At 44.6% G+C, this 24,426-nt stretch overlaps 1 protein-coding gene across 1 annotated transcript in view; it reads left to right on the top strand.

Annotated features, from left to right (window-relative positions):
* The first annotated feature begins 3,056 nt into the window (after window positions 1–3,056).
* Window positions 3,057–24,426, top strand: part of LOC146199309 (neural cell adhesion molecule 1-like) — a 190,104-nt gene continuing 168,734 nt past the window's right edge. Inside the window, exons 1-2 of the mRNA XM_084592097.1 lie at window positions 3,057–3,153; window positions 15,062–15,412. Coding sequence (XP_084448223.1) covers window positions 3,057–3,153; window positions 15,062–15,412 — 448 coding nt within the window. The remainder of the gene's footprint in view (window positions 3,154–15,061; window positions 15,413–24,426) is intronic.

Genomic DNA, 24,426 nt, shown 5'->3' with positions numbered 1-24,426 from the left:
TCGGCTGTAGATGCTTCGAAACGCAACACTGCCGCACTGCAGATAAGGCCAGCGTTCCAGCAAACAACGTGGTTCATTTATGCTCCAACTCCGCTCAGGAAACTGTCTGCGTAGATATACCTCAGTTCGGGTGAGAATACTTGATGTCGTAAATTGGTGATGGAGAGGAGGAAGGGGGGAGTTCGTGGACCGCGAGTGATGGTCGGAAATGAGGGAGCTATAGGGGAAGGGGGAATGAAATGGGTTGGGAAAATGCGGGCAGCAGGGCAACCACAAAAGCTACAATATCGAAAAGACAACTGTTTGCGGAAGGCGGGGAGGCCAGCTGGTTGAAATGAAGGGAAATATTTGGGAAGTCGGGAAACATTTAGGAATAAATAGACGAGGAACCGAAAAAAATTCTACCCCGGAGAAAAGAAAAAGTAACCGAAGCAAAAACATGGCCGTACCTTCCGCGAAGAGTGTGTAATAGGGGCCGAATATATAAAGGGAAACGCGTGGTAAGCGACAAGCAACAATGTGCGACGCCGAGATGCTCTTTTTACGGCGATCATAAAGAAATATGGCTTTGTCGCGCACTGCTATCTGCGTATACTGTTTACGTTGGGCGATGTTTACGTGGTCGCCGGGCTTGATCTTTCCCTACCCCAGTTAATGGCGTAGTAATAACGTGGAGAAGGTGACTTTTGGGAAAAAAGCACCAGTAGAGAGGAAAATAAATTTTAATTCCCAGTCAGCACTGCTCGGCGAACTGCGATGTTTCTTCTGCAGATGTGGGCGTTAACTTCCGCGTCGCGATTTTCGAATGCTATTTTTTTAAGACCTCCTGATGGTCTTCGCACTTTGAGAGCGAGCAAAAGAAAGTCAAAAGCACTTTAAAAAGCCTCGAGTACTGTGTTCCACACTTTAATAAGCAAACAAGAATTATTACGGGAATGTTCCGAAGTGCCTGTGGGTACGAGGGTTACATCATTTTGTACCGGCTAACACGTGTCTCTATGTACGGCTTTAAAGGAGGGCTTCCAAATCACATCGGGAGGTGGTAGATAAGAAACCTTGCTCGCTGAGTGCAAGTTATGTGGCAATAATTTAATTCCCCTACCTCGCAACATAGCGGGCTTCTGGGTCATGAGATAAAGCATATAAAGAAGCATTTTTTCTTTCCCTTCATAGGGACAACGTGAACGCTTTTACAGCGGCAGACGTCGCCTCCCATCCTATGGGTGGTTAGGCTGACACTGCCAAAAGAGCCATGCAGAATGATATAAGCTATCATGTTTCGCTATATTCCGGTTCATCAGTTTCCCTCTTTAAGTGCCCTTGATACTTGACTGAAGGTTTACCTAACGCTAAAATCATTTTATCACCCCTCTGCGGCTACGACAAATGCTTATGATTCGTTCTTAGAGAGCGTACAGAAGGAAGAGATAGTAATAAAATGTAGTCATTTTTCTGAAATATACGCCTTTTTGCGTTGCGAAATGCGGATATTTTACGTGGATCTGATGTTTGGAGCAGCTTCTCATTCATAATGAGGCCATATTTGTGCGCATTAAAAAAAAATATGCTATACATAAAATATTTAAGGCCTGATGGTGGTTTCAATTTTGTTATTCAATTTCAAAGCTTAATATTTTCCAGGGAGCCGAGAAAGAATTTGAATAATATGTAGCAACGTTTCTAAAGTTTTACCAATGGTGCTGCATAAACATCGTCTTCAAAAGGATAGGCGAAAGCAGTGCTCCACAATTTTGCTTTCTGGAAAACGGTAACATTATCACAGAAGGACAATTTTAAAGTATATATATATAATTTCTGTAAGCTTCAATGTGACCCATCTTGATTTATGGCCATTTTCTTGAACCGTAAAAGCTACAACAGAACAGGGTGTTATAGAAAAAGTGTATGATGTGTATGTGCATTTGGTCGGCTAAGTATATTCTTGAGATCAGAAATAGGAGGAAGAGAACTACCGAGATAATGCGGCACACTGAAGTTATCCCATATATTCTCAAACTTGAATAATTAAAGAAGTATTAAAAATATTTTATTTCTAATATTCTTCTGATTTCCAAGTTCGTAAAATTGTTTTATTACTTTAAACATTTTTCTCAATGGTAACTTCTGGATGCTGGATATTTGGCAGATTCGCTATCTGTTTCTTGTGTTATAGCTTCAAACATTTTGACGTCAATTCTAAAATCCCATTTTTCATCCAACGAAGGGTTTCGCTACAACATTGCACTAACCTTGCTTGTTATGACAGAGCTACCTGAAGCCGCCGAAACTTAACGCTAACAAGGAAGCATTCAAACAAATTCAGGACGGCGCAGCATAAAATTAAGAATGAAATTGAAACACGTAACATTAGACGAAACATATAGAGTGCCAGGCTCGGGCAAATGAGCGCAAGTTATTGATAATATTGGAGAACATAATGATGAACAGGATTCGGTTCAGCATTTCATGTATTTGTACCAAATATCACAGGTGTTGTGTTAAAATAATATACGCCATGTAAACAAAACCATGTCCATCGATGTGCAGAAAGCAACGTAGGCACGAAGTCGGGAAAGTTTTATGTATACAATGCTTACAGTGAGCTCAGCCTAAGCAAAACTGGAGGGAGGTTTGTAAAATTGACTTAATTCTTCTGACTGTGTTTCTGACAACAAAGATAGTTGATGGCACAGGTGAACGCCTTACCTGATCGGGGTTGAGGTAAAGGCAAGTAGGAAAGCTTTGCACTAAGGTTTCATCCCATCCTAGCGCACTTTATAACCAACGATGTTCGAAGGGCGCGGTCCCGTGCAGGCGTTTGCAGTAATGACAGCTCTTTCTGGGTGCTGTCGTGTGTGGAGGTCGGCCAAAGGCTGACATGCACCGACCGGGCTGGCTCGACGGGTGCGCATTTCTCGCATCCCGTATAATTGCTGCCCTTTATCGTCATCAGTGTTTACTCATGCATGCAATCGAGGTAAGTGCCCGGCGCGGTCAGCCGTCAGAGACGGGTTCCCGCTACACGACTTCATTGACGTTGACTGCCAGTAGCAAAAATGGTGAACGGGGAGGAAGAGTTTGAGGAAGAGGAACTTCTCGTAAAGAATAAGGCGGCTCCGCCCTGCATGCCTTGTCAAATGGGCTCAGGCTCTGGTGGGTAAAAGAGGCGGAGCTGTCGGCCCCCGTAGAAGGTTCCTCGTTTCACGTTTGCAATAAACAGCCTCGAAAACAATGTCATCAAATGCGCTATGCCATAGTTGGCTGCATCAGAGAAAGAATTTCTAGATGAATTTATTTATTTAGATTTATACATTTACTTTCACTTGTTTTGTTTTGTGCGTCAGCTTCAGCGGGGAATAATTCACTGAGAAGCCTGCCTGTACTATTGACCACGATCGGGCTGGGCAATATATGACGCCCCCCCCCCCCCCCCCCTACCCCCAGTTTTTCTTTAACGAAAGTTTATATGGAGGAATACGGCATTTTTTCGAAGCTGTTTAAACCCTTTTTCATTACTTTGAGCATTTGTTTCAAATTGTAGCCGTTATGCCTCAGGCAGGGCTAGAGATGTTCTTTTTTTTTTTTTTCCTTTTTCCATCGCCAAATTTAGTGTATGAGGCCTCGATACCGATATGAATCAAATATAGCCACATAGTGGCTTTACGTGTGAGCGCGCGTAGGAATCCACATTCATAGTACGCAACTTCAGGTTGAGGTTCGCGTTGGACGCCCCAAAAATGTCCGACCAAAATGAAAATGATTGTCCAGGCCACGTTAGCCTAGTTATGGTTTAATCATGAACTTAGTTTGCTTGGTTCGAGTGTTGGGTATACTATCCATTAAGAACTATACCCTTCGCACAAAAGGTTGACTTATCCCTCAACCCAGCGTAACTTTAGGATAGAATGTGTTTCCCAGTCATAAAGATCATTCTAGGCAAGAGGCAATCATAAACACGAGACCGAATCAATTCGTGTATATTTTATTAAGGAGAGCGCATTTTTGAGCGAGGACCCTGATTGATCTGTAAATTGTTCTTGGTAAATACCCAGCGAGTACTACTTCTTACGGAAACACACTAAGATACCTATGCACAATTCATGCTTCCCTGAGTGACATATCCGCATGTTGGGCTTGCGAAATATCTTGACCGGTAATAATAATATATCCATACTCGAGTAATACCAAGCAGCCCTGACATACCCGTTTGGGAAGCGGAAGTTGGAGTCTCATGGCCGCTTAGTTTCTAAGCATGAAACGCTGACAGACGGACCCAAATCTACCCCGTTCAACATTTCGGTAGAATAACATTCGTCGTATTCTTGGAAATACTTAATGGTCTGTCCTCATTCTTGTGATAATTAAGCAGAAAATATTAATAAAAATACAGCTCAGTGGGCCACGGGTAGAGCCGCTGATACGCGTTGGTTAGCCTTAACCTATTTATTCGTTTAATGTTCTTTGTAGACAAAAGTGTAAGTCTTAAAATACGAAAATTTTGCCGAAATGTGATATAGCTTGCAATGATTTCACTGTGCTCGATGCATTTGAGCTTCTTTATATTTCGAGTCAGCGAGCAAATAATTGATCTCAAAATAGTAAGTTTCGCAGCGACAAAATAGGCAGGCTGGTAGCCGGCAGGTCCTCTGCCATTTTCATGCAGGCAGGTTTTGTTTTCATGAGTAATATCTTTTTTTCTACAGGCTTTTCTGCGTGTATAAGCAACATGCATGCCCTGGCCCGCCTGGCACTCATTAGGTAAATCTCGATGTTTAGATGTTACAATCTCCAATAACCGTGATATTTTCTACGGTATTTTATACATGAGCCTAAAATTTTGCGGTTAGGGCTTCCCGCTGCTAACAACATTAATTGTCTTTTTTAATACCTGCATAACTATTTAGACGGCGAAACGGTGAGAACCTTCTGGAAGTAATGCAATTTTTGTTTCGTTGTGGCGACCTTTAGTATAGTCCAAAATAGCATAACCGATAAAAAATACCTAAAACATTGTACCGCACGTTTTAAAGCCAACAAATGTCACCCTGAGATATGGTTTCCCCACGTAACAGAGAGTTGGCTGTCTGTGAGACGTAGGTCGCTCCACCCAGAGATTTCATCAGTCTGGTGACATCCCCTGAGACCCAGACGGGAGCGCAGAGGTCTTTTGCACTGTCCGTTCTCAGTTTCACTTCGACTGCGGCCTTTCTCCAGTACGCAGAGTCATTTAACTCGCAATCTTGCCTCAAAGACAGTGCAACCTAAACCGAACGCTTCCGCTTCTGCTGAGTTGTGATGCGAAGCCACATATCAGGCTGATATATGTGGACCTTGTAACATGCCCTACAATTTTTGTAAATTATATTTTTTTCTAGGCTATACCTATACTGTTTGGAGGAAGAGGTTCAATTCTGTAAATAGAACACACCCCTTGAATAAAAAATTTGGTTGGTTGGTTTGTGGGGTTTAACGTCCCAAAGCGACTCAGGCTATGAGAGACACCGTAGTGGAGGACTCCGGAAATTTCGACAACCTGGGGTTCTTTAACGTGCACTGACATCGCACAGCACACGGGCGCCTTGCTTTTCGCCTCCATCGAAAAGCGGCCACCGAGGCCGGGATTCGATCCCGCATCCTTGGGAACAGTAGTCGCAACCACTGCGCCACCCCGGCGGGGCTGAATAAAAATTTAAAACAATAATTTAAAACAATAATTAACGCATTTAGTTATTTAGCGAACTAATTTTGTCTCTTATGCAGCGTCCGCTTTAGGCTCTAATATAGTCCCAGGGATAAACAAACATAAATAAACTTCAGTTCAGTTCAGTTCAGGCGTTCAGTCGTGTCCGACTCTTCGTGACCCTATGGACCATGTCACGCCACGCTTTCCGGTCTCTCACTATCTTCTGAACATCACATAGCTTCATCTGCAATGCCTCGAGAATGCCATCTAACCATCGCGTTCGCTGCCTACCCCTTCTCCGGCGACCCTCAACCTTTCCCAACATCAAATCTTTCTCCAGCGACTCCTCTCTTCTCATCAGATGACCAAAGTAGCTGAGCTTTAACTTTAGAATTTGACCCTCCAATGAGCAGTCAGGGTTTATGGTCGACAATATCGACTGATTTGATCTTCTGGCAGTCCAAGGAACTCTTAAGAGTCTTCGCCAGCACCACAATTCAAACGCGTCAATTCTTCGGCGGTCAGCCTTTTTCACAGTCCAACTCTCGCATCCATACATCACAACTGGAAAGACCATAGCACGGGTTATACGGATCTTGGTTGGCAGACTAATGTCTCTGCTCTTTACTAGGCGGTCAAGGCTAACTATTGCTCTCTTTCCCAGAAGCAGGCGTCTCCTAATTTCATGGCTGCAGTCTCCTTCCGAGGTAATCTTGGCGCCCAAGAACAGAAAATCTGTCACAGCTTCCACTTCTTGTCCATTGATGCTCCAGGACTTGATAGGGCAAGACGCCATGATCTTCGTCTTTTTAATGTTCAGTTTAAGCCCAAACTTCTCACTCACTTCTTGTACGCGCATCAGAAGTCTCTTGAGTTCCACTTCTCTTTCTGCCATTAAAGTGGTATCATCCGCATATCTAAGGTTGTTGATACGTTTTCCAGCAATCTTCACTCCAGCTGAAGACTCGTCCAGACCGGCCTTCCTCATGATGCACTCTGCATATAGGTTAAATAGGCAGGGCGACAGTATGCAGCCTTGCCTCACTCCTTTCTCAATCGGAAACCAATCAGTAAGACCATGCCCAGTTCTGACTGTGGCCTCTTGCCCTTCATAAAGGTTCATGAGGAGACAGATGAGGTGAATTGGAACTCCCATCTCTTGGAGAGCTTGCCACAATCTGCTGTGATCTACGCAGCCAAACGCTTTCGCATAATCAATAAAGCAGAAGTAAATGGGTTTCTGGAACTCTCTTGCTTTTTCCATGATCCAGCGATGGTTGGCAATTTGGTCTCTAGTTCCTCTGCCCTTGCGAAACCCAGCTTGCACGTCCGGAAGCTTCCGATGCACATACTACTGCAGCCTACCTTGCAGGATTTTTAACATCACCTTGCTAGCATGCGAAATAAGCGCGATCGTGCGGTAGTTGGAACAATCTTTGGCACTGCCTTTCTTTGGAATGGGGATGTAAATCGACCTCCTCCAATCCTGTGGCCACTGCATGGTTGTCCAAATCTTTTGACATAATGTATGCAGTGTGTTAACAGCGTCGTGGTTGAGGTTTTGAAGCAACTCAGCTGGAATACCATCAATTCCGCTTGCTTTGTTCTTAGCAAGGCTGGCTAAGGCCCATTCAACTTCACTCTTCAGGATGCCCGGCTCGAGATCAGTAATCACAACCGTCCTATGTTGGGTTTGCACATCCGGGTCCTTCTTGTACAGTTCTTCTATGTATTCCTGCCACCTCTTCTTTATCTCTGAGGCTTCAGTGAGGTCCTTGCCTCGTTTGTCCTTTATCACGCCTGGCTTAGCACAGAAGCTTCCTTTGATATCTTTGATTGTCTTATACAGAGCTCTTGTGTTCCTTAATTGGCTGTTGTCCTGAACTGCTTGACACTGTATGTTCAGGAAGGCATTCTTATCTCTCCTTGCTATTTTCTGAAAATCCGCATTGAGAACCTTGTATCTTTCTCTTTCCCCCATACCTTTTGCCATCCTCCTTTCCTCAGCTATTTGCAAAGCCTCTTCAGATAACCAGTTTGCTTTTTTGCATTTCTTTTGCTTTGGAACTACCTTAGCAGCAATTTCTTTTATTATATCACGAACATCAGTCCACATCTCTTCGGGCTCTTTGTCTTCTAGATCTAATTCTTGAAATCGATTCCTCACTTCCACAGCATATTCTAATGGAATTTGATCCAGATCATACCTGAAAGGCCTTCTAGTTTTCTGCGTTTTCCTCAGTCGAAGCTTAATTTTGGCAACAAGAAGCTGATGATCGGTGCCACAATCGGCCCAAGGCCTTGTTTTTACTGCTTGTATAGCGCTTCTCCATCTCTGCCGGCAAATAATATAATCGATCTGATTCCTGTACAGCCCGTCCGGTGAAATCCATGTGTACAGGCGCCTCTTGTGCTGTTGAAAATGAGTATTCGCTATGGTCAGGTTGTTTTCTTGACAGAACTCTACTAGCCTCTGCCCAGCTTCATTTGGCTCACCAAGACCGAACTTGCCTGTAATTCCGGATATTTCTTCACTCCCGACCTTAGCATTCCAGTCTCCTATGAGAAAAACGACGTCTGATGATGGGGTGCGGTCTAAAAGGCATTGTAGGTCCGCATAAAATCTCTCAACGTCAGCTTCTTCAGCAGCAGTGGTCGGTGCATAGACTTGGATAACTGTTATGTTGAAAGGGTGACCTTGGATCCGAAGTGAAATCATTCGGTCGTTTTTGGAGTTGTACCCTAGCACTGCTTTGCCCATTCTTCTGTTTACTATGAGAGCGACCCCATTCCTTCTCTTGGATTCGTGCCCACAATAAAGACATAATGGTCGCCGGAGTTAAATTCTCCCATTCCGGTCCACTTGAGCTCGCTGATACCCAAGATATCAATGTTCAATCTGTCCATTTTTCGCTTGACGATATCCAGTTTACCTTGCGTCATAGATCTTACATTCCATGTTGCTATGTGATATATCTCCTTGCAACATCGGACTTTCCGGTCGCTTCCCGACACATCAACAACTGAGCGTCCTTTTGGCTTTAGCCCAGCCGCTTCATTCGTCCTGGAGATACTAGGAATTAATCGCCCTTTGTTCATCCCCAGTAACATGTGGGACGCCTTCCAACCGGGGGGGCTCATCTTCCGGCGCCATATTGATAATGGTATTGTGACTGGCCATAGGGGTTTCTTGGCAGGAAATACTGGAGTGGGTTGCCATTATCTTCTCCAGTGAATCACATTTTGTCAGAACTCTCTGCCGTGACCTGTCTATCTTGGGTGGCCCTACACAGCAGAGCTCACGACTTCATCGAGTTTCGCAAGCCCCTCCGCCACGACAAGGCAGTGATCCATGAAGGGGTAAATAAACTTACATTCTTTTAATGTTTCTAGCAACTTTAACAGAAAAAAAAAAAAAAGGATCACATGGTATATATCGAAAGCTTCCGCTTCAGTTGATACAGTTTTACGCCTTCTGTTTAGCGTCTTTGCGCATAGTGAGATGTATGGCATGAGGCAGTATATATAAAACTTATTTAAACCCCGTGTGTCACCTGCAAAAATGTGCTATTCTAGTAATAACAGTTTTCGAATAGTACTCGCCCCCGTAGGCCGTTTTTTCTGCAACCTCGCACACTGGCCGTATGATTGGGGCACAAATTGAAGAAAGTTGATGCAATCAGATCTAATAATATTCTACTCCTTAAATTGTTAAGATCAGCAATGAAATTTACAAGATGCGCCGTTAACAACTGCTTTAACCTACCATCTTCTAATAATACGTTTCGTCGGATATTTCTAAAATAAAATAGCGTCCATGCATGGAATAATGTCCAGAACGAAGTATAGCAAGAATTGCAAAAACTTTTTTGGGGGCAACTCCCGGGGGCAACTCCCGTTTGGGGGCAATCCCGTTTTTCAGGCTCTTCGCAAGTATAGGAATCAACTGGCTTGAGTGATTTGATGTAGAAATTTGGTTCATGGGTGACTGCATAGTGCTCTAACTAAACACACCATGAATTGTAGCTAAGAATACCAGTTATCGCTCTATTACTGAAGCATGTCGTTGTTTTAGCTTGCCATCGTAAAGTATACCAACATTGTTCCACCTGCGTTGTCAGTTGGACTCGTCACATGCGCTAAGGGCTATGGGTTCGAACAACTGTGTATTTTTATTTTGGGAACTAACAAAAAATAAAGATAAATACAGCCACGATGAACAATTTCAATTAGGATCTTAGTCTGGGCTAGTTGGTTGATAACTATCACTAAATAAACACAGTGCCAAGAAACAGGACACAGGAAGAAGACACAAGACGGGACTGGCAGCAGCGCCAGTCCCGTCTTGTATGGGTCTTCTTGTGTCCTGTTTCTTCGCGCTGTGTCTATTTCGTGATACGATGAACACACACGAGGAAGGGAGAAAACTCTATTACTGATAACTTTAATAGGTAAATTTATATTTTTTTTATTCGCACAATGTTTCCTGCAGAAATACAAAAATTCGGAACCATTCCTCTCCGTGGATACTAATGCATGCTGCAGGAGCCATTCTCATGAATGGGTCGCCCGAGGCCCAAATTGCGTGGCCCAGCTGTATTGCTGCTGGCTAGCGGACGACAATAGTTTAGATATTGGGGCCGCATTTCGGTCTGACTGACGTTGGATAATACCCCATGCCCGACTTGATTTCACCACGAAGCAAAGGAAAGCGGGGCCGGTCGAAATCGATCCGTAATTGTCCACCGTGCCTCGGTAGCACCGCGTGGCGTTTTGGTGTACCGCGCTTGTTGACAATGAATAAACTGCAGCCCGCAATCGACGCCAAAATGCTCAGGATAGACACGTAGGTGCCGCAAGTGTTTATTTAGGCTGTTGGTTTAGCTCTAGCTGTCGTCGAAACACAGCCGAAGAGCTTGGCGTTCTTAAAGCTAGACTTGACATGACCCTCTTTTTCTCGCAGCTCAATCAACAGATCTTGTATATAACCGTATTGGGTGTTAGTTAGTCTGACCGTTATAGTCAATATAGTTAGGCCGAGAACCCGTGGAGTTTTGTGAAGCAGATCAATCGATAAAATGTGTTCTCGCGCACGACTTGGGAGTCAAACAAACTGCTATTAAACAAACACAGCGTTCTTGGTTTAATATAATGTGCTCTGAGGTCAGTACGACTGTATTTTTACCAACCTTAGCGAAGATAAAAGTCAAACAAAAACCCAGGAGGAGTTCTAGAGTTTGATAGTAGTTCAGTTCAATCGCACCGAAATGGCTAGTGGCTTAAATGAAAGAAATAGGTAAATAAAGAGAGAAAGAGAGTCAGACCGCAAGTTAGTCGGGGTTTAACTCCACCTCAACTATTTAAGATATGCAAAAGCACTGTTTGACATGGCTTGAAATGGCTTTGTTTGGTTGTCCAGCATTAAGACACTGGCGCTGAGCTTGGCAAAACGTCTCTATTGCACGGCGTACTATTGGATGAACATAACTCGTCAATTTGAATGCCTATCACAAACTAGCCTTTAACTTGACTATAAGATGGATGCTTAAGGCGAAATGATATGATAGCAGTCCTAACGCTGCGCGAAGACGGTCATGTCTCATAACCCTGGTAAGAAAGAGGGGGAATCTGGTGCCACGTGTAAGTAGAACTGCCAGAGCAAACAGATTGATAAACAGGGGACAATTAGGTGTTGCAGTACAATAACAAAATTCAGCCCAATGCTTTTCGCAAATCACTTTACGTTAACGGAGAAACGAGACATTTTATATTTACCCTTGTTTAGTTCGATCACAGCAGTTTATTTAGTTGTTTAATTATTTTTGCGTGTTAGTGTTTACCTCCAAGCTTGTGCCCATGCTGTATGTCGCGCTGCTCCACGTTTGGGCTCAGCTTTCGCCACTGCTTTAAATTGTCTGGAGGCTATATTGACGAGGTGCCCCGACCCAAGATTACCTGTTGTCTCAAAATAACTGCTTGAGGGGCTAGTTGGTCCTGCCTCTTCTCATGTGTTTGTGTTTGTTGCACCACATTTCTGGGTATTACCTGTTGTGTATGCCGTTGTCCAACTCGTCGCTTCGGTGGCTCAAAAACGGCTGGCTTCACAGTTCCTATAGCAACCAGCGAGGCACAACCAGTTGTTTTGCTGGACTTTGATGAAAATTGCTAAACACCGCTAAAGAACCTTGATGGCAAATATTTAACTAGCGATGAACATGTCCCAGAGTGATAATTTTTCGGTAACAGTTCTAAGAATGGTGCACTTTGCACTTCGCAAATCCCTTTCATGTCACATACACGGACCTTTTTTTTTTTATCTAATTTTCTCGTTGCAGCCAATGCACAGAAATAATGGTAGACCCTACAGGAGTACCAGATTCAGACTCTTAAGACTGCATAGTTCCCTCGTTAATTAAGCGTTCATGGCTTGCGGCGAACACTAACAAAAGTGTTCATTTTTATCTTGCTAACCAAGCCCAAAGCCAAGTGCTCCATGACCGCGGTGTCTTACTAACAAAAATGAAAAGACTTTAAATAAGTAGTCTGGAGAATTGCCCCGCGAAAAGTACTGGTAATATTGGTTGCACTCGTAAAAAACGCGATATACATTTAATATATCTATAAGGAGCGCCCTATGTTGCAGTTTTGCCATCTCATAATACTTATAACCACAATCGCGAAGCAAATACAATAAAATTGCATTTAGGTGCGCTTATAATCCAGAATTTAGTGCAACAACATTTTGTTTTAATTTTATGACACTCGTACACAGCCATAAAAACGCGATTAGAGAAGGGTGTTATTCATCCTGCGAGCGTGTGCTTTAAATTGCCGCAATAGCCTGTAGAAATTAAAAGTTCTTGCTTTGGTTTTTTTTTTTTGTTTGCTTCACTCTGCACTTTCTCTACTTTTACCTAAGCCCTGTAGCAGTCTACTGTTTATGCGGTGAATGAGTAGAGAGGAAGAGAGAGATAAAGAAAAGCAGAGGCACAAGTGCAGAGCCTCGTATTCAGTCATTGTGCTTCTCAGAGCAGTTCTGAGGCGAAAACAAGAATAGGGTATTCGCCTCCGCCGCGGCCGCGCTGATTGGATTGAAATGTCTCACAGTTTCCGCTCGAAATTATATATATAAAAAAAAAAATAACCAACTTCGCTTTCTCACACCCCGATGCCGTCTTTGCCGCCTTCCTTTTGCTCGGCTCGATTCGCGGACCGCTGCTCTTGGAGTTTGCGTAAAGGGCTTGCATGCTCCCTGGCAAATGAGATGCACTCGAGCCACGAAAGACTCTTGAAGGCTGAAGCGTACGCGCGTGCGTGCGCCCCCTCTGGAGACTAACTGAGTAGTTTACACTTTCCCTTGGAAATTCTCCTCTTGCCGTTCATTCTATGACCGCTACTGCTGCTGCTGCCATTATTACTGATAGTGTTCTTTCTCTTAGAGGATGCGTGAAGCATTTCGGCGAGTTCGCGCCGGCCAGGCAAATCTAGCGGAGCTGAAATTTGAGGCCGCTGAGAAGGTTATAAGGGTGCCGAATTGAAGGTGCAGAAAGAGAGAGAGAAAGAGAGAAAGGAAGCATAGAATGGAAGAGAGAAGGGGGCGCGTGAAGTCGGCGGCCCCTTGTTTACTCTGCAGCTTGGCTTGAGAGCAGTGAGCCGCGGCAGAAAACGGGCGCTCGTCCCCGTGTTGTCTTTGGTGTCGATTATTTCGACGCGAGAGTGCCCGTGTTTTTGCCTCGGGATAACAAGAGGCGGGCCCTTTTTAGTGCCTCACAGGTCAGCCCGTTTCTTTGGTGGTCGGGAGAAAACGGTGCGGTTTTTGCTTGCGTTTTCGTTGCACGAGAGAGTGTGCTTTTCGCCAGTGCATTCGCCGCGTAAGTGGTTTGCGAAATGCAGACCAGTGGGGGTGTGCGCGGACGTTAATCTTGCAATGCATGTTTTTCTTTCTTTTCTGATCACAAACCGGGAGTATAGACGAAGAAAATAATGCGTGCATGGTATTGAGATTGCCCTCTGAAAGCGCCTGCGTGGTATTCCAATAATGCTTCTGGAAGCATGTGCGCGGTACTCCCATGACCTTCCTGGACGTGTTTCCTCTGTACGTGTAGTCTCTCCAGGAATTAAGTTTATGGTTGCTACCGGATGCAAGACAGCCGACCTTGGCCTCTGTCACTTGGTTTAAGCATGGAATTCTACAAACTACCTTTGCCGGGATTCCGAGTCGACAATTTACGGAAATTTCGGATACTGAAAAGAAAACTGCTGTGCATTTTTCACACAAAAGATAGTGGTAAGGACAAAAATATCTTAGAGCGCCGCGATGGACGTTTCGGAACCATGTAGGCGCGAGCGCAGTAGCTTCCTTGGTTGACGCGGTTTGTAGGACAGAAACATTTTAAAAACGACTTTTTTTACATGCGTCTGAATACATAGAGATCGTCAGGTAAAATGGAACTTAGACATACGCTTCTAACGTTAGCGGTTATTGGCGGAGAAAACCTGAACCCTCGCCTCCTCATCCGCCGAGAAACAATAAATTGTAAATCTTGGGGTTTAACGTCGCGATACGACGCTTCCGTTATGCAGGTTACCACAGTGGAAGGCTCCGGATTTATTTATATTGTGCGGGATTCTTTAACGCATGCTGTTCCAAAAAGCACTGTATTCTCAGAGCTAACCTTTGCAAGACGCACATCCAAAATGTGCGCTAAATTCAGTGACAGTTGCACTGACCTGAAGTCATGCAAATAACTTTACGCAGTAGTTGCAAGTAACACCATAGACCTCGAAGATGCAAGCAATAAGTAGCCTACCAGTAGTTGAAAGTGTTGAAAGAAGTAATCAAGCTCCCTGAGAGCAATTACAGAACCAATATTAGAGGTCAGAAAACACATGAAGCCTGGCGACAATTCTGCACTCTATTAATCCTTGGGAAGATAGCGGAGTGACTGCATTATTTATTTATTTATTAATATAGGAAGAAGGGTATGAAAAAACAACGCAGTCTAGAAGGAAACCAACGACATTAAAGAGATCTAAACCGGCATCCTTCGTCGCCAAGTGCCCAAGTATTGCTAAGACGAGAGGCCTATTTCCTGTGTGGTGTTTTGTTTATTTGCGCGTAGTTGCAAATTAACTCAGCTGCAAGCTGAAGTCAACGACAATGCCCTGCTTGTCTTTCTACACTGATACCAACGCCCTTGTTACATGAAACAAAAGTGTATGTTTTATCCTAAAGCAAGTAATGAATTTCTATCATGTCTAAAATGAAGTTTTGTTAACCTACAAGACAATATTTACGTAGTTTCGGAATTGCCATGAGCTCGTTTTTTTTTTTTCTTTTTAACGAACAACGTTCTTCTCCTTTCTGCGACTGTGCAGTGATCAAGGGCGAGCGTGGCCAGGACACGTGGCTCCCGTGTGACGTGGACTCGGAGCGAGACGACAGCCCCGCCAAGGTGCTGTGGTACGCGCCGGCGTCGGCTAGCAACGGCAGCGCCGATCACAGCAGCCCCTTTTACATGGTGGAAGACACGCAGCGGCGCGGCATCTGGAATGGCCAGCATGCCATCGGCGTCCACTGGGCCGGCCGCGCGTCCTTCTCGGTGTCCCGGTCGCCGGCCGCGCTGCGCCTGTCACGCCTCGAGCTCTCCGACTCCGGCAACTACCTTTGCACCGTGGCCTTCCACGGGGGCGCGCAGAGGAACTCCACCGTGCGCCTCGTCGTCGGCGGTGAGTGCGTCATGGCAGTAGTACTACGGTAGGAAACAACTAAAAAAAGAACGGCAGTTACTAAATATGTGCAGGGGTACAGGGTGTGTGTATTACTCCGCTAAACAGTACAATCACAATCGATTTTCAATATTTGAACAAGCCATAGGCACAAATTCTTGCGCTCCTGATTTGCGCCGACGGATATGTTTCTTTTATTTGGGCAACCAGAAAAGCTCTAAAAATGAACTACTTCCTGTCGTGGAGGAATTGTGTGTGTCGGTTACGGCAGACTTAAGTTGTGTCCAGCTATAGTAGCACTGAAAGTGGTAGCAGAACCTGAGTGCTACGGTCTGTTCAGAAGTGACGAAACACGTAAAACAATGTTCTGTCCTCTTCTTAAGCGTTGCGACACTCCTAAACAGTTTTTAGGAACAAAAAAGTCGCTTTCGACCCTTAATCAATAACCCTTAATGCAGATGGTCTGAGGTCACGTGCAACAACCTCTAAATCTCTTTACGATCAGAACTGTCATGACGCCCCCCATTCAAGGATTTCAGCTTTTTATGGGCGCCGAAAGGGCTGCACTCATTTTCAAAAAAGCAAACACTTGAGATGAAAGGCTTTTGAATATAAACTGTACTCCCCCCCCCCCCCTCCCCCTTCCCAAATTCACAATTGCTCAATGCACAATGAAATATGTATACTGCACCAAGCGCTTCGTCGCTCCTAACGCTTCTCAACTCAATCACCACTCCTTCACGGGTCGCATGAAAACGCATTCAGATACACTGGATACAAGAAGACGCTAAGAACATACACCCTTACACATCAAGCGCCTGATACGAATGCCTCGACCACAAGCCTCCCATTTGACCCCCGCTCCGATCTTCCAATCTTGGCATCCGCTGTAAGGAAAAGTGTACGTGCCCTGATTCCTCCGTGCACTTACGCCCTCCTTCATAACCTAACGAGAATGGATGATGTGTCCCTTACAAGTATTAGGACTGGGGCGGCCTTTACCTCGTCGGTAACGTGCCGATGAGGTTCTCAAGAAGATGCAGTGCCGAGCACATGCCTTAAGCGTCCAAGGCCGGCCGCCGAGGTGGATGTTCGCCACCTTTTATGGACATGCCCAGGAATGCAGCAGTTAATAATAAGACGGCTACAGGAGGTTGGACTGTGGGCTACAAGGGTGCAAGACCTGCACATGGGGCTAATGGACAACATTAAGAGCCGGAGCTTGCTCCGGTTTCTTGGTGACAATAATCTACATGACTTACTTTAAGTTAAAGACAGCCACCATTCTATGCCACATGGCAAGTCTTCGAGTAAAATAAATAAAAAAAAGAACCCAGTGGTTTTAATTGCGACCGTGTTAAAAGACCCGTTCTCCAAAAAATCCACCTTAGCGAAACTTTCAACCGTTTAGCATAACCGAAAATCGCTCACAGAACATAACAAAAGGAAGACACACCAGCGCTGAGTCATTGCGGACGCCAGCCACTATGCGTAACCTCATCCTGCACTGAAGATACTGCAGAAGGGAAAATGGAAACCAAATCTTCATGGCTGCACGATTCTTACGAAAAACCGGGATCAAGACACGAGTGAATTCGCTGAAGCTTTTTCAATAAGCAGAACGGGTGAGGATTGGATTCGCGCTTCTTAGATAGCAATTCTAGGAAAAGAGCTTGCCTAACTGGAGAGATCGTGTTCATAATATTCTTCGCAATCACCTATTTGCATTTGCCGTATTTTCTTTGTGATGGTGATTAATAGGTGTGTTGTGAGGTTGATGCCCATCTTTTTCGTTTTGTATTTCTACCAGTGCAATAGATCCCAGTTGTTAGTAACGCCCCTGTCGTACCTCATCCTTGTGCCCTTTTCTGTGCGCGGCTTTTAGTTATGCTAAACCAAATACAATTGTCCCAACTTCATGCTTTAAAGAAGGACTAGGGAAGAAAGAAAGCAAAGAGGGAATGCGCACAGCTATAACCTCCCCAATCAGATGCAAACCCGGAAGGACTTAATCAAAAGGCGAAAATTACAACCTAGTTTGACGAGACCTTGCAAAGCTAAAAGGCCATTTCTGGCGGAGAAATGCCGTAATTAAACTGCATGAGGGCGATTATTAGTTTATCGACCTCTTTCTGATTGGCTCCAGCGACGCCATACATCCGCCATTAGTGGGTTTGAACCAGTAACGCAAGGACGCAAGGAGTGAAGTCGCTCGAGTCAATCTTGAGGAATCAAATGGAATAAGACGGAATGTATTCCATGATATACTGGCCCTGAAATACTCCACAGTCTAAAATAAAGTGCGCTACAAATACTCCCTTGCGTGTATAATATACATACATACATACATACATACATACATACATACATACATACATACATACATACATACATACACACATACATATATATATATATATATATATATATATATATATATATATATATATATATATATATATATATATATATATATATATATATATATATATATATATATATATATATATATATATATGTATATACACGCGCGTGCGCGCACGCACACACACACACACACACACACACACACACACGCACACACACACACACACACACACACACACACACACACACACACACACACACACACACACGCGCGCGCACACACACACACACACACACACACACACACACACACACACACACACACACACACACACACACACACACACACACACACACACACACACACACACACACACACACACACACACACACACACACACACACACACACACACACACACACACACACACACACACACACACACACACACACACACACACACACACACACACACACACACACACACACACACACACACACACACACACACACACACACACACACTTTACTGTGTTCTGAATGCACGAGAAATGTTTTCTCCGCAAAGATGAATAAAAAAATATATGGCAAGTAAAGCTGGCTTCCGTCTTGAAAGAGTTCAATCAAGGTTATTTAATATAAGTGGTAATCTTTTTACTTGCATCTTCAGTGGCTGCACCTATGAGAAAAAAAAAATCGTCGTTTTGAGAACTTTTAAGGCCTTCAAGTTTTCGACGAACGCAAGAGAAAGTGATGGTAATAAAAAGTGCGAGCAAAAGAAAACTAAAAAGAGAGAAAAGCGACGAATCAAAGCCACGCTTTGCGGTGATTGCGGGATATGAAAGCGGGTTCCCATTGTTCGGCGGGCGTTCGATCGAGCAGGGGGCTGCACTCCACGTGTTGTCTTCGTGGCATTAAAAGATTAATTCTTCGTCCAGGCAGGCGCGCTTTGTGGCCCACGATACAACATTAAAATGAATTTTGCGCTCCACTCCAACACCAGGGGATTTGCCAGTGCTCGATAAGTTTAGGAGATCACCTCTGCGAACGCCACGAACCAATTTTCTTCTATGGACCACATGAAGACCAGCTTCCTCTTCCCTCCTCACTCCTGCCGTCCCCTCCCATCCGGTCGCTTTGTTGCAATTTTTTAAGGTCCTCGAGCACTTTCGGTTACTCCTCAGCGTGCTTCGGTTTTCTTTCTGGGTGTTTCCCTTACAAATCTTTTCCATTTCGTCAATAACAGCGGCTACTTTTTAAGAAAACTCTGTTCAATACGCATGATTGCTCTGCTTGTCACTTTGGTGTCTTCACTTCTTCGGATCCCTTAATCCTCTTGCTTTCCTTTCCAATTGTTTCGCTCTTAACTGTGAGCTTTCTCTTTTTCCCTCTCCCACTCTCTCTATCACCGTTCAGTTATCCCTTTATAGTTTCCTTTTCCCTTTTTCGGAGAACAATCATGACGGCACCTTTAATTATTCTATGTTCTTTTTGAACCCCCCTCTCGTCCGCGCGAGAATGTAATGGGTGATATTAACTCAAGCATAGCTTAAGAATGAGGGCAAAAAAAAAAAAATTACTCAGCAGCATAGGCGGAAGCAGAAAAGATGGAAGTCCGAGCATTGAAAGCAATAACAGAGATATTGAGGCCCGCTCGTCCTCCTCTTGCTTTGACGTTTCGTCGTCTCTAGGGGCTTATTTTTTGTCTTGCGTAGCGTGGTTTCTCATGCGTGGATGGATCTCCGGAATATAAAGCATCTTCACGCACGATTACCCGCAGCCATGATGGATCGCAATTGAAGGACAATCGCGACATATGCGCCTTTCGCTTGTCGCCGCTTTCATCGCGCCAAGGTGGTTTTGTCCTCCGTTGCGCTTCAAGAGGGCTTGCAGCCATGCTTCTTATTATTCTGCATTTTGCTTCTTCCCTTGTCTCACGTTTCCACAGCTTAGTATTCGGCAGCATTGATGTCGTGAGAAAGTGTTCTTTCTTTTTTTGTTCTTTTTTTTTTTTTGCAGCGCTCGTTGTTTCTGTTCAATTTCCGCCGTTCGGGAGCTATTTCATTCCCGAAATAATCCATGTAGATTGCAGTGTTGACGGATGGGTACCATTTGAATTTTGACACGAGAAACATCAGAAATTTTTTACTCGTGAGAAAGAGATATGCAATTAGGCGAGAAGGAACTTGCGTTTAGTTTTCAAAACTGCTTTTCAGCAAAAATTGGCGCGCTGGTGAGTTGGCACCACTCTAACTGAAAAAAAAAAGAAGAAGAAGTGCTACCGATATTGCCTTTCCACCTCCATAGCGGAGAAGATTAGGTGTATAGTGCGCGAGTCATTTTTACTGACACAACTAATATTAAGTCCATGCGCTGCACAAGCGCTAATACAGATAGCATAAGTTTTCGCACTGTTCCTCCGTATCCGGGGGCCGTTGATCTCACTGATGTCTCTGAACTTTGCCAAATCAATGAGCTACAGGTCGGTTTACAGCACCATCAGCTGTTGAGGACTCTCAGAATGCTTATGCGACCAATCAGAAACAGTTTTTTTTATATAGAAAATGTTAACTTAAATAAACCCTGTTTCTATTTTTCGTAGAGAACCCGATATGTAAATTTATATTTTTGGAGTTGCGCACATTTTTGGAGTTGCGCACTTTTTTATTTTACTATTTCGCCTCTTTTTAACGTGGAGCATGACATGCGATATTTTAGCTACACCACGGTCGGCCTAGAGAGCGCGCGTTTTCCCTCGAGACCGGCCGTGGCTACACAGACGACAGGACGTAATGGGTGCTCACTATTACATAAGCCACATGGAGGTCGTTAACGTGTAGTGACGTCACACAGCACACCGGTTTCTGTTAGTTTCGCCTTGCTTAAAACAAGATCGCCTAGGCGAGTACTCCTGCTCAGTAGTCGAGCGCCTAATCACTGAGGCACCGCGACGCGCCCTTTACAATAATAATTACATTATTGGAACATCTTGCATACGACCCTGGAGGTTAATTGCAATTGTTATCAGTAAATGATACAATAACCTGTAATTTCTGGTCTCATGAGAGAAAATGGCGGTGGCGTACCAGCGGATATCATGTCACAAAATTCACTCATTAGTCGGTGGGGTGTGTGCCATTGTGAAACCTTGTGACATCACCGAATTGGCAGCGACACTGGTCACGTGACGTGAGAAAATGTGGTGGCGGGTTTCGCATTAATTGGTAGCTGCACTTGGTTGAGTGCAGTTGTCACACAAACGACGTCAGAACCAACGTCGCGTCAGGTGTTTAGCGATGTCGCTTCTCATAATAGTTAAATAATGATATATTGACGCGAAGTGTGACATCAAGGCCGTGTGAGAAGGCCGAGTTGACAAGTGTGCAGGCAGCTGGCAGGTACTTGCGTGGCGTACACGATCGTGGTGGTGGCTTCGGCGTCAGTTGGAAGCTGCCGCTTGGTTGTGTGCAAACGTGTCTGTAGACAAACTCCGCGTGTCAGCTTGGAATGGAAAAACAATCAACGTCGCCTGCATCTACGGTAGGGGAATATCTCAGAAAGTGCCATGGGAGTATGTGAGCAAAGATGGCGACCACGTAATTATGCCTCGCAGGACAGCAATGGCGGATAAAGAGAAACAGGCAGAGCAGATCGACTTCGTACATTCAATGCTATTAATTTTGAACACGTATTTTATTTAAACGTCCTCTAAGTTTTTTGCAAAACATTACTTAAGGGTGTTTCCAACAATTTCATGGTTGACTGATTTATTCTTCTGCATGCGCAATGAATTTGAACAAAAAATAACGATGAGGATGATCACTGGCAATATATGCCTATGATGTCTTCGATATGAAATGTAGGGACGATATATAGTAAAGTCTGATAACAAAATTGAGTTCTCAGAGAACAAGACCTCTATAAAGAACGCCAGGCTACTGTAAAGCAGCTTCCGTGCGAGTAGCGTTGAATATTGCCATGTTTACGGTTGTTTACCCCAAATGATGGATGAAGACAGCCGATCAGTAAACCTTAGCGTCCGCGGTGGTGCATTGGTAAGACGCCTGACTACTGTGCCGGCGTTCCCGGGTTCGATCTCGACCGCGAGGGCTGCGTTTAGGTGGAGGCGAAACGAAGTGGCGCCCGTGTGCTGTGCGATTTCAGCGCAAGTTAAAGATCCCCAGGTGGTCGAAATTACTCCGTAGCCGTCCACTACGACTCCACTATGACTTCACTTTTTCAATTTCCACTTTCATTCCCACCTTTCTTCCTTTCTTCCTTCCTTCCTTCCTTCCTTCCTTCCTTCCTTCCTTCCTTCCTTCCTTCCTTCCTTCCTTCCTTCCTTCCTTCCTTCCTTCCTTCCTTCCTTCCTTCCTTCCTTCCTTCCTTCCTTCCTTCCTTCCTTCCTTCCTTCCTTCCTTCCTTCCTTCCTTCCTTCCTTCCTTCCTTCCTTCCTTCCTTCCTTCCTTCCTTCCTTCCTTCCTTCCTTCCTTCCTTCCTTCCTTCCTTCCTTCCTTCCTTCCGTCCTTCCTTCCTTCCGTCCTTCCTTCCTTCCTTCCTTCCTTCCTTCCTTCCTTCCTTCCTTCCTTCCTTCCTTCCTTCCTTCCTTCCTTCCTTCCTTCCTTCCTTCCTTCCTTCCTTCCTTCCTTCCTTCCTTCCTTTCCTTACGGTGCGGTTCAGGTGTCCACAGCGCAAGTGTGACGGATGCTGCACCTTTTCCTTCCTGTGAACCAATCATTATTACTATTATTATACCTTAGCGTAATAAAAATAGCAGAATCGAGGAAGCTGCTGTGGCTATTTTTCAAGAGCAGAGGAAAGGCGAGATCCTTTCTGGTTCGTCCTCGAATCTACGTGGAAAGATAAATTGCAACATAAATTGCAACAATAATTCCTCGGAGGGTTCTCTTGGACTGCGGTTGTGAAGTTCATATGCTTCGACTAGCTCCCCTAGCCCTCTTCATTCGGCGAAGCAACAAAATCGATTGCGTTCATGGCGAGAGCTGAAGGAAGGAAACAGAAACGAGAGGAAAAGATGGCAACCACCAGTACCCCGTAAAATCAGGCTCCACCTTTAAACATTCATGAGAGCTTCTCCCTAAACAGGGAGTACTTTGTGAGAACCCATCCCACTTCAGTTCCCGCCCACGGTTTCAGTCGCCACCACGAGCACCTGCTTTGCGTTCCTGTTCGCTTGTGAGACTTGCTTTCACTACCAGAGAAGCCAGCCGATTTATCTGGCTTTATTGTCTTTCTCTGTCGTCGAGCGCGCGCGCGCGCACACACACACACGTACACACACACACGTACACACACACACACGCACGCACACACGCACATATATATAGTTGGCTTGGTTTGTGGGATTTAACGTCCCAGTGCGACTAAGGCTATGAGAGACGCCGTAGTGGAGGACTCCGGAAATTTCAGCCACCTGGGGTTCTTTTACGTGCACTGACATTGCACAGCACACGGGCGCCTTGCTTTCCGCCTCCATCGAAAAGCGGCCGCCGAGGTCGGGATTCGATCCCGCGTTGTTGGGAACGGTAGTCGGGCGCCGTAACCACTGCGCCACCCCGACGGGATATATATATATATATATATATATATATATATATATATATATATATATATATATATATATATATATATATATATATATATATATATATATATATATATATCAATTCGCCACTACGTAAATAGTAACCAGGACTATATATATATTATAGTCCTGGTTACTATTTACGTAGTGGCGAATTGATTTTATGCTTTTAATGCGTTGCTATTCCGACACGCAGATTTTTCCACCAGACGAACTGATTCTCGGTGACTCGAGGCTTGGGCTGTTTCATTGTTTGCTTACATAAATTGGTTCAAACAATTGCAGTACGATGCGCTATTTCTGGCTATCGTATTCTTACCGGCTAGTTTCTGCTGTCATTGCGCCTATTTGTTTTCCCCTTCGTGATTCATTGCGTATGCTGCGCTGAGTGGCTCATAGATGGTATTAGCATCTACAGCACAGCTCTATTTGCCAAACACCAAGCCTCGATTTTTTTTTTCTTCAAACCTGAGATTATTGACTTGCATGCTTTCGGCGGCGACAGCAGCACAAGGATAGGTAGTGGCAGCCAGCGTCGTAGATCGGTTATGGAAACTGCAGGTTTAAGAACGTGGTTGAAATGGGCTATTTTGGGGCCGCCAACGTTAATTATTCGTCCAAGCAATTGAGCTAGATATGGTGCCAGTGACGATGACAGCAGCAACGCACTCACTCAAGAAGGGTGAGTCTGGATGGAATGTTGTACCGCGTGACGTCTGCGATAGGTATACTTACAAAATTAAGCACTGATCGTGGCGGGAGGTTTAAAAGCCTCATTACAAATAATTGTTCTGGTTTGGCGTACATTTCCTGCAGCAACCGTCGATATAAATGCGTTAAATTCCGGTCCGCAGAGAAAATGTATTATTCATCTGTATTCACGGTTGGAATATGCCAACGCTGAGCGCGCAAGATAAGCATGTACAATATTTTGTAGAATATACAAGAATCACGCCAGCTAATTAGATTCTTATTTTTCGTTATTTTCGTCCGTTCCCTGCAACCTCTTTCTTGCTTTCTATTACATCAGCATGAAATCTCA

Source organism: Amblyomma maculatum, chromosome 2 (genome assembly GCF_055883805.1).
Source record: "Amblyomma maculatum isolate TAMU_Amacu chromosome 2, ASM5588380v1, whole genome shotgun sequence".
Taxonomy (NCBI): domain Eukaryota; kingdom Metazoa; phylum Arthropoda; class Arachnida; order Ixodida; family Ixodidae; genus Amblyomma; species Amblyomma maculatum.
This window is presented reverse-complemented; position numbering and strand designations above follow the sequence as displayed.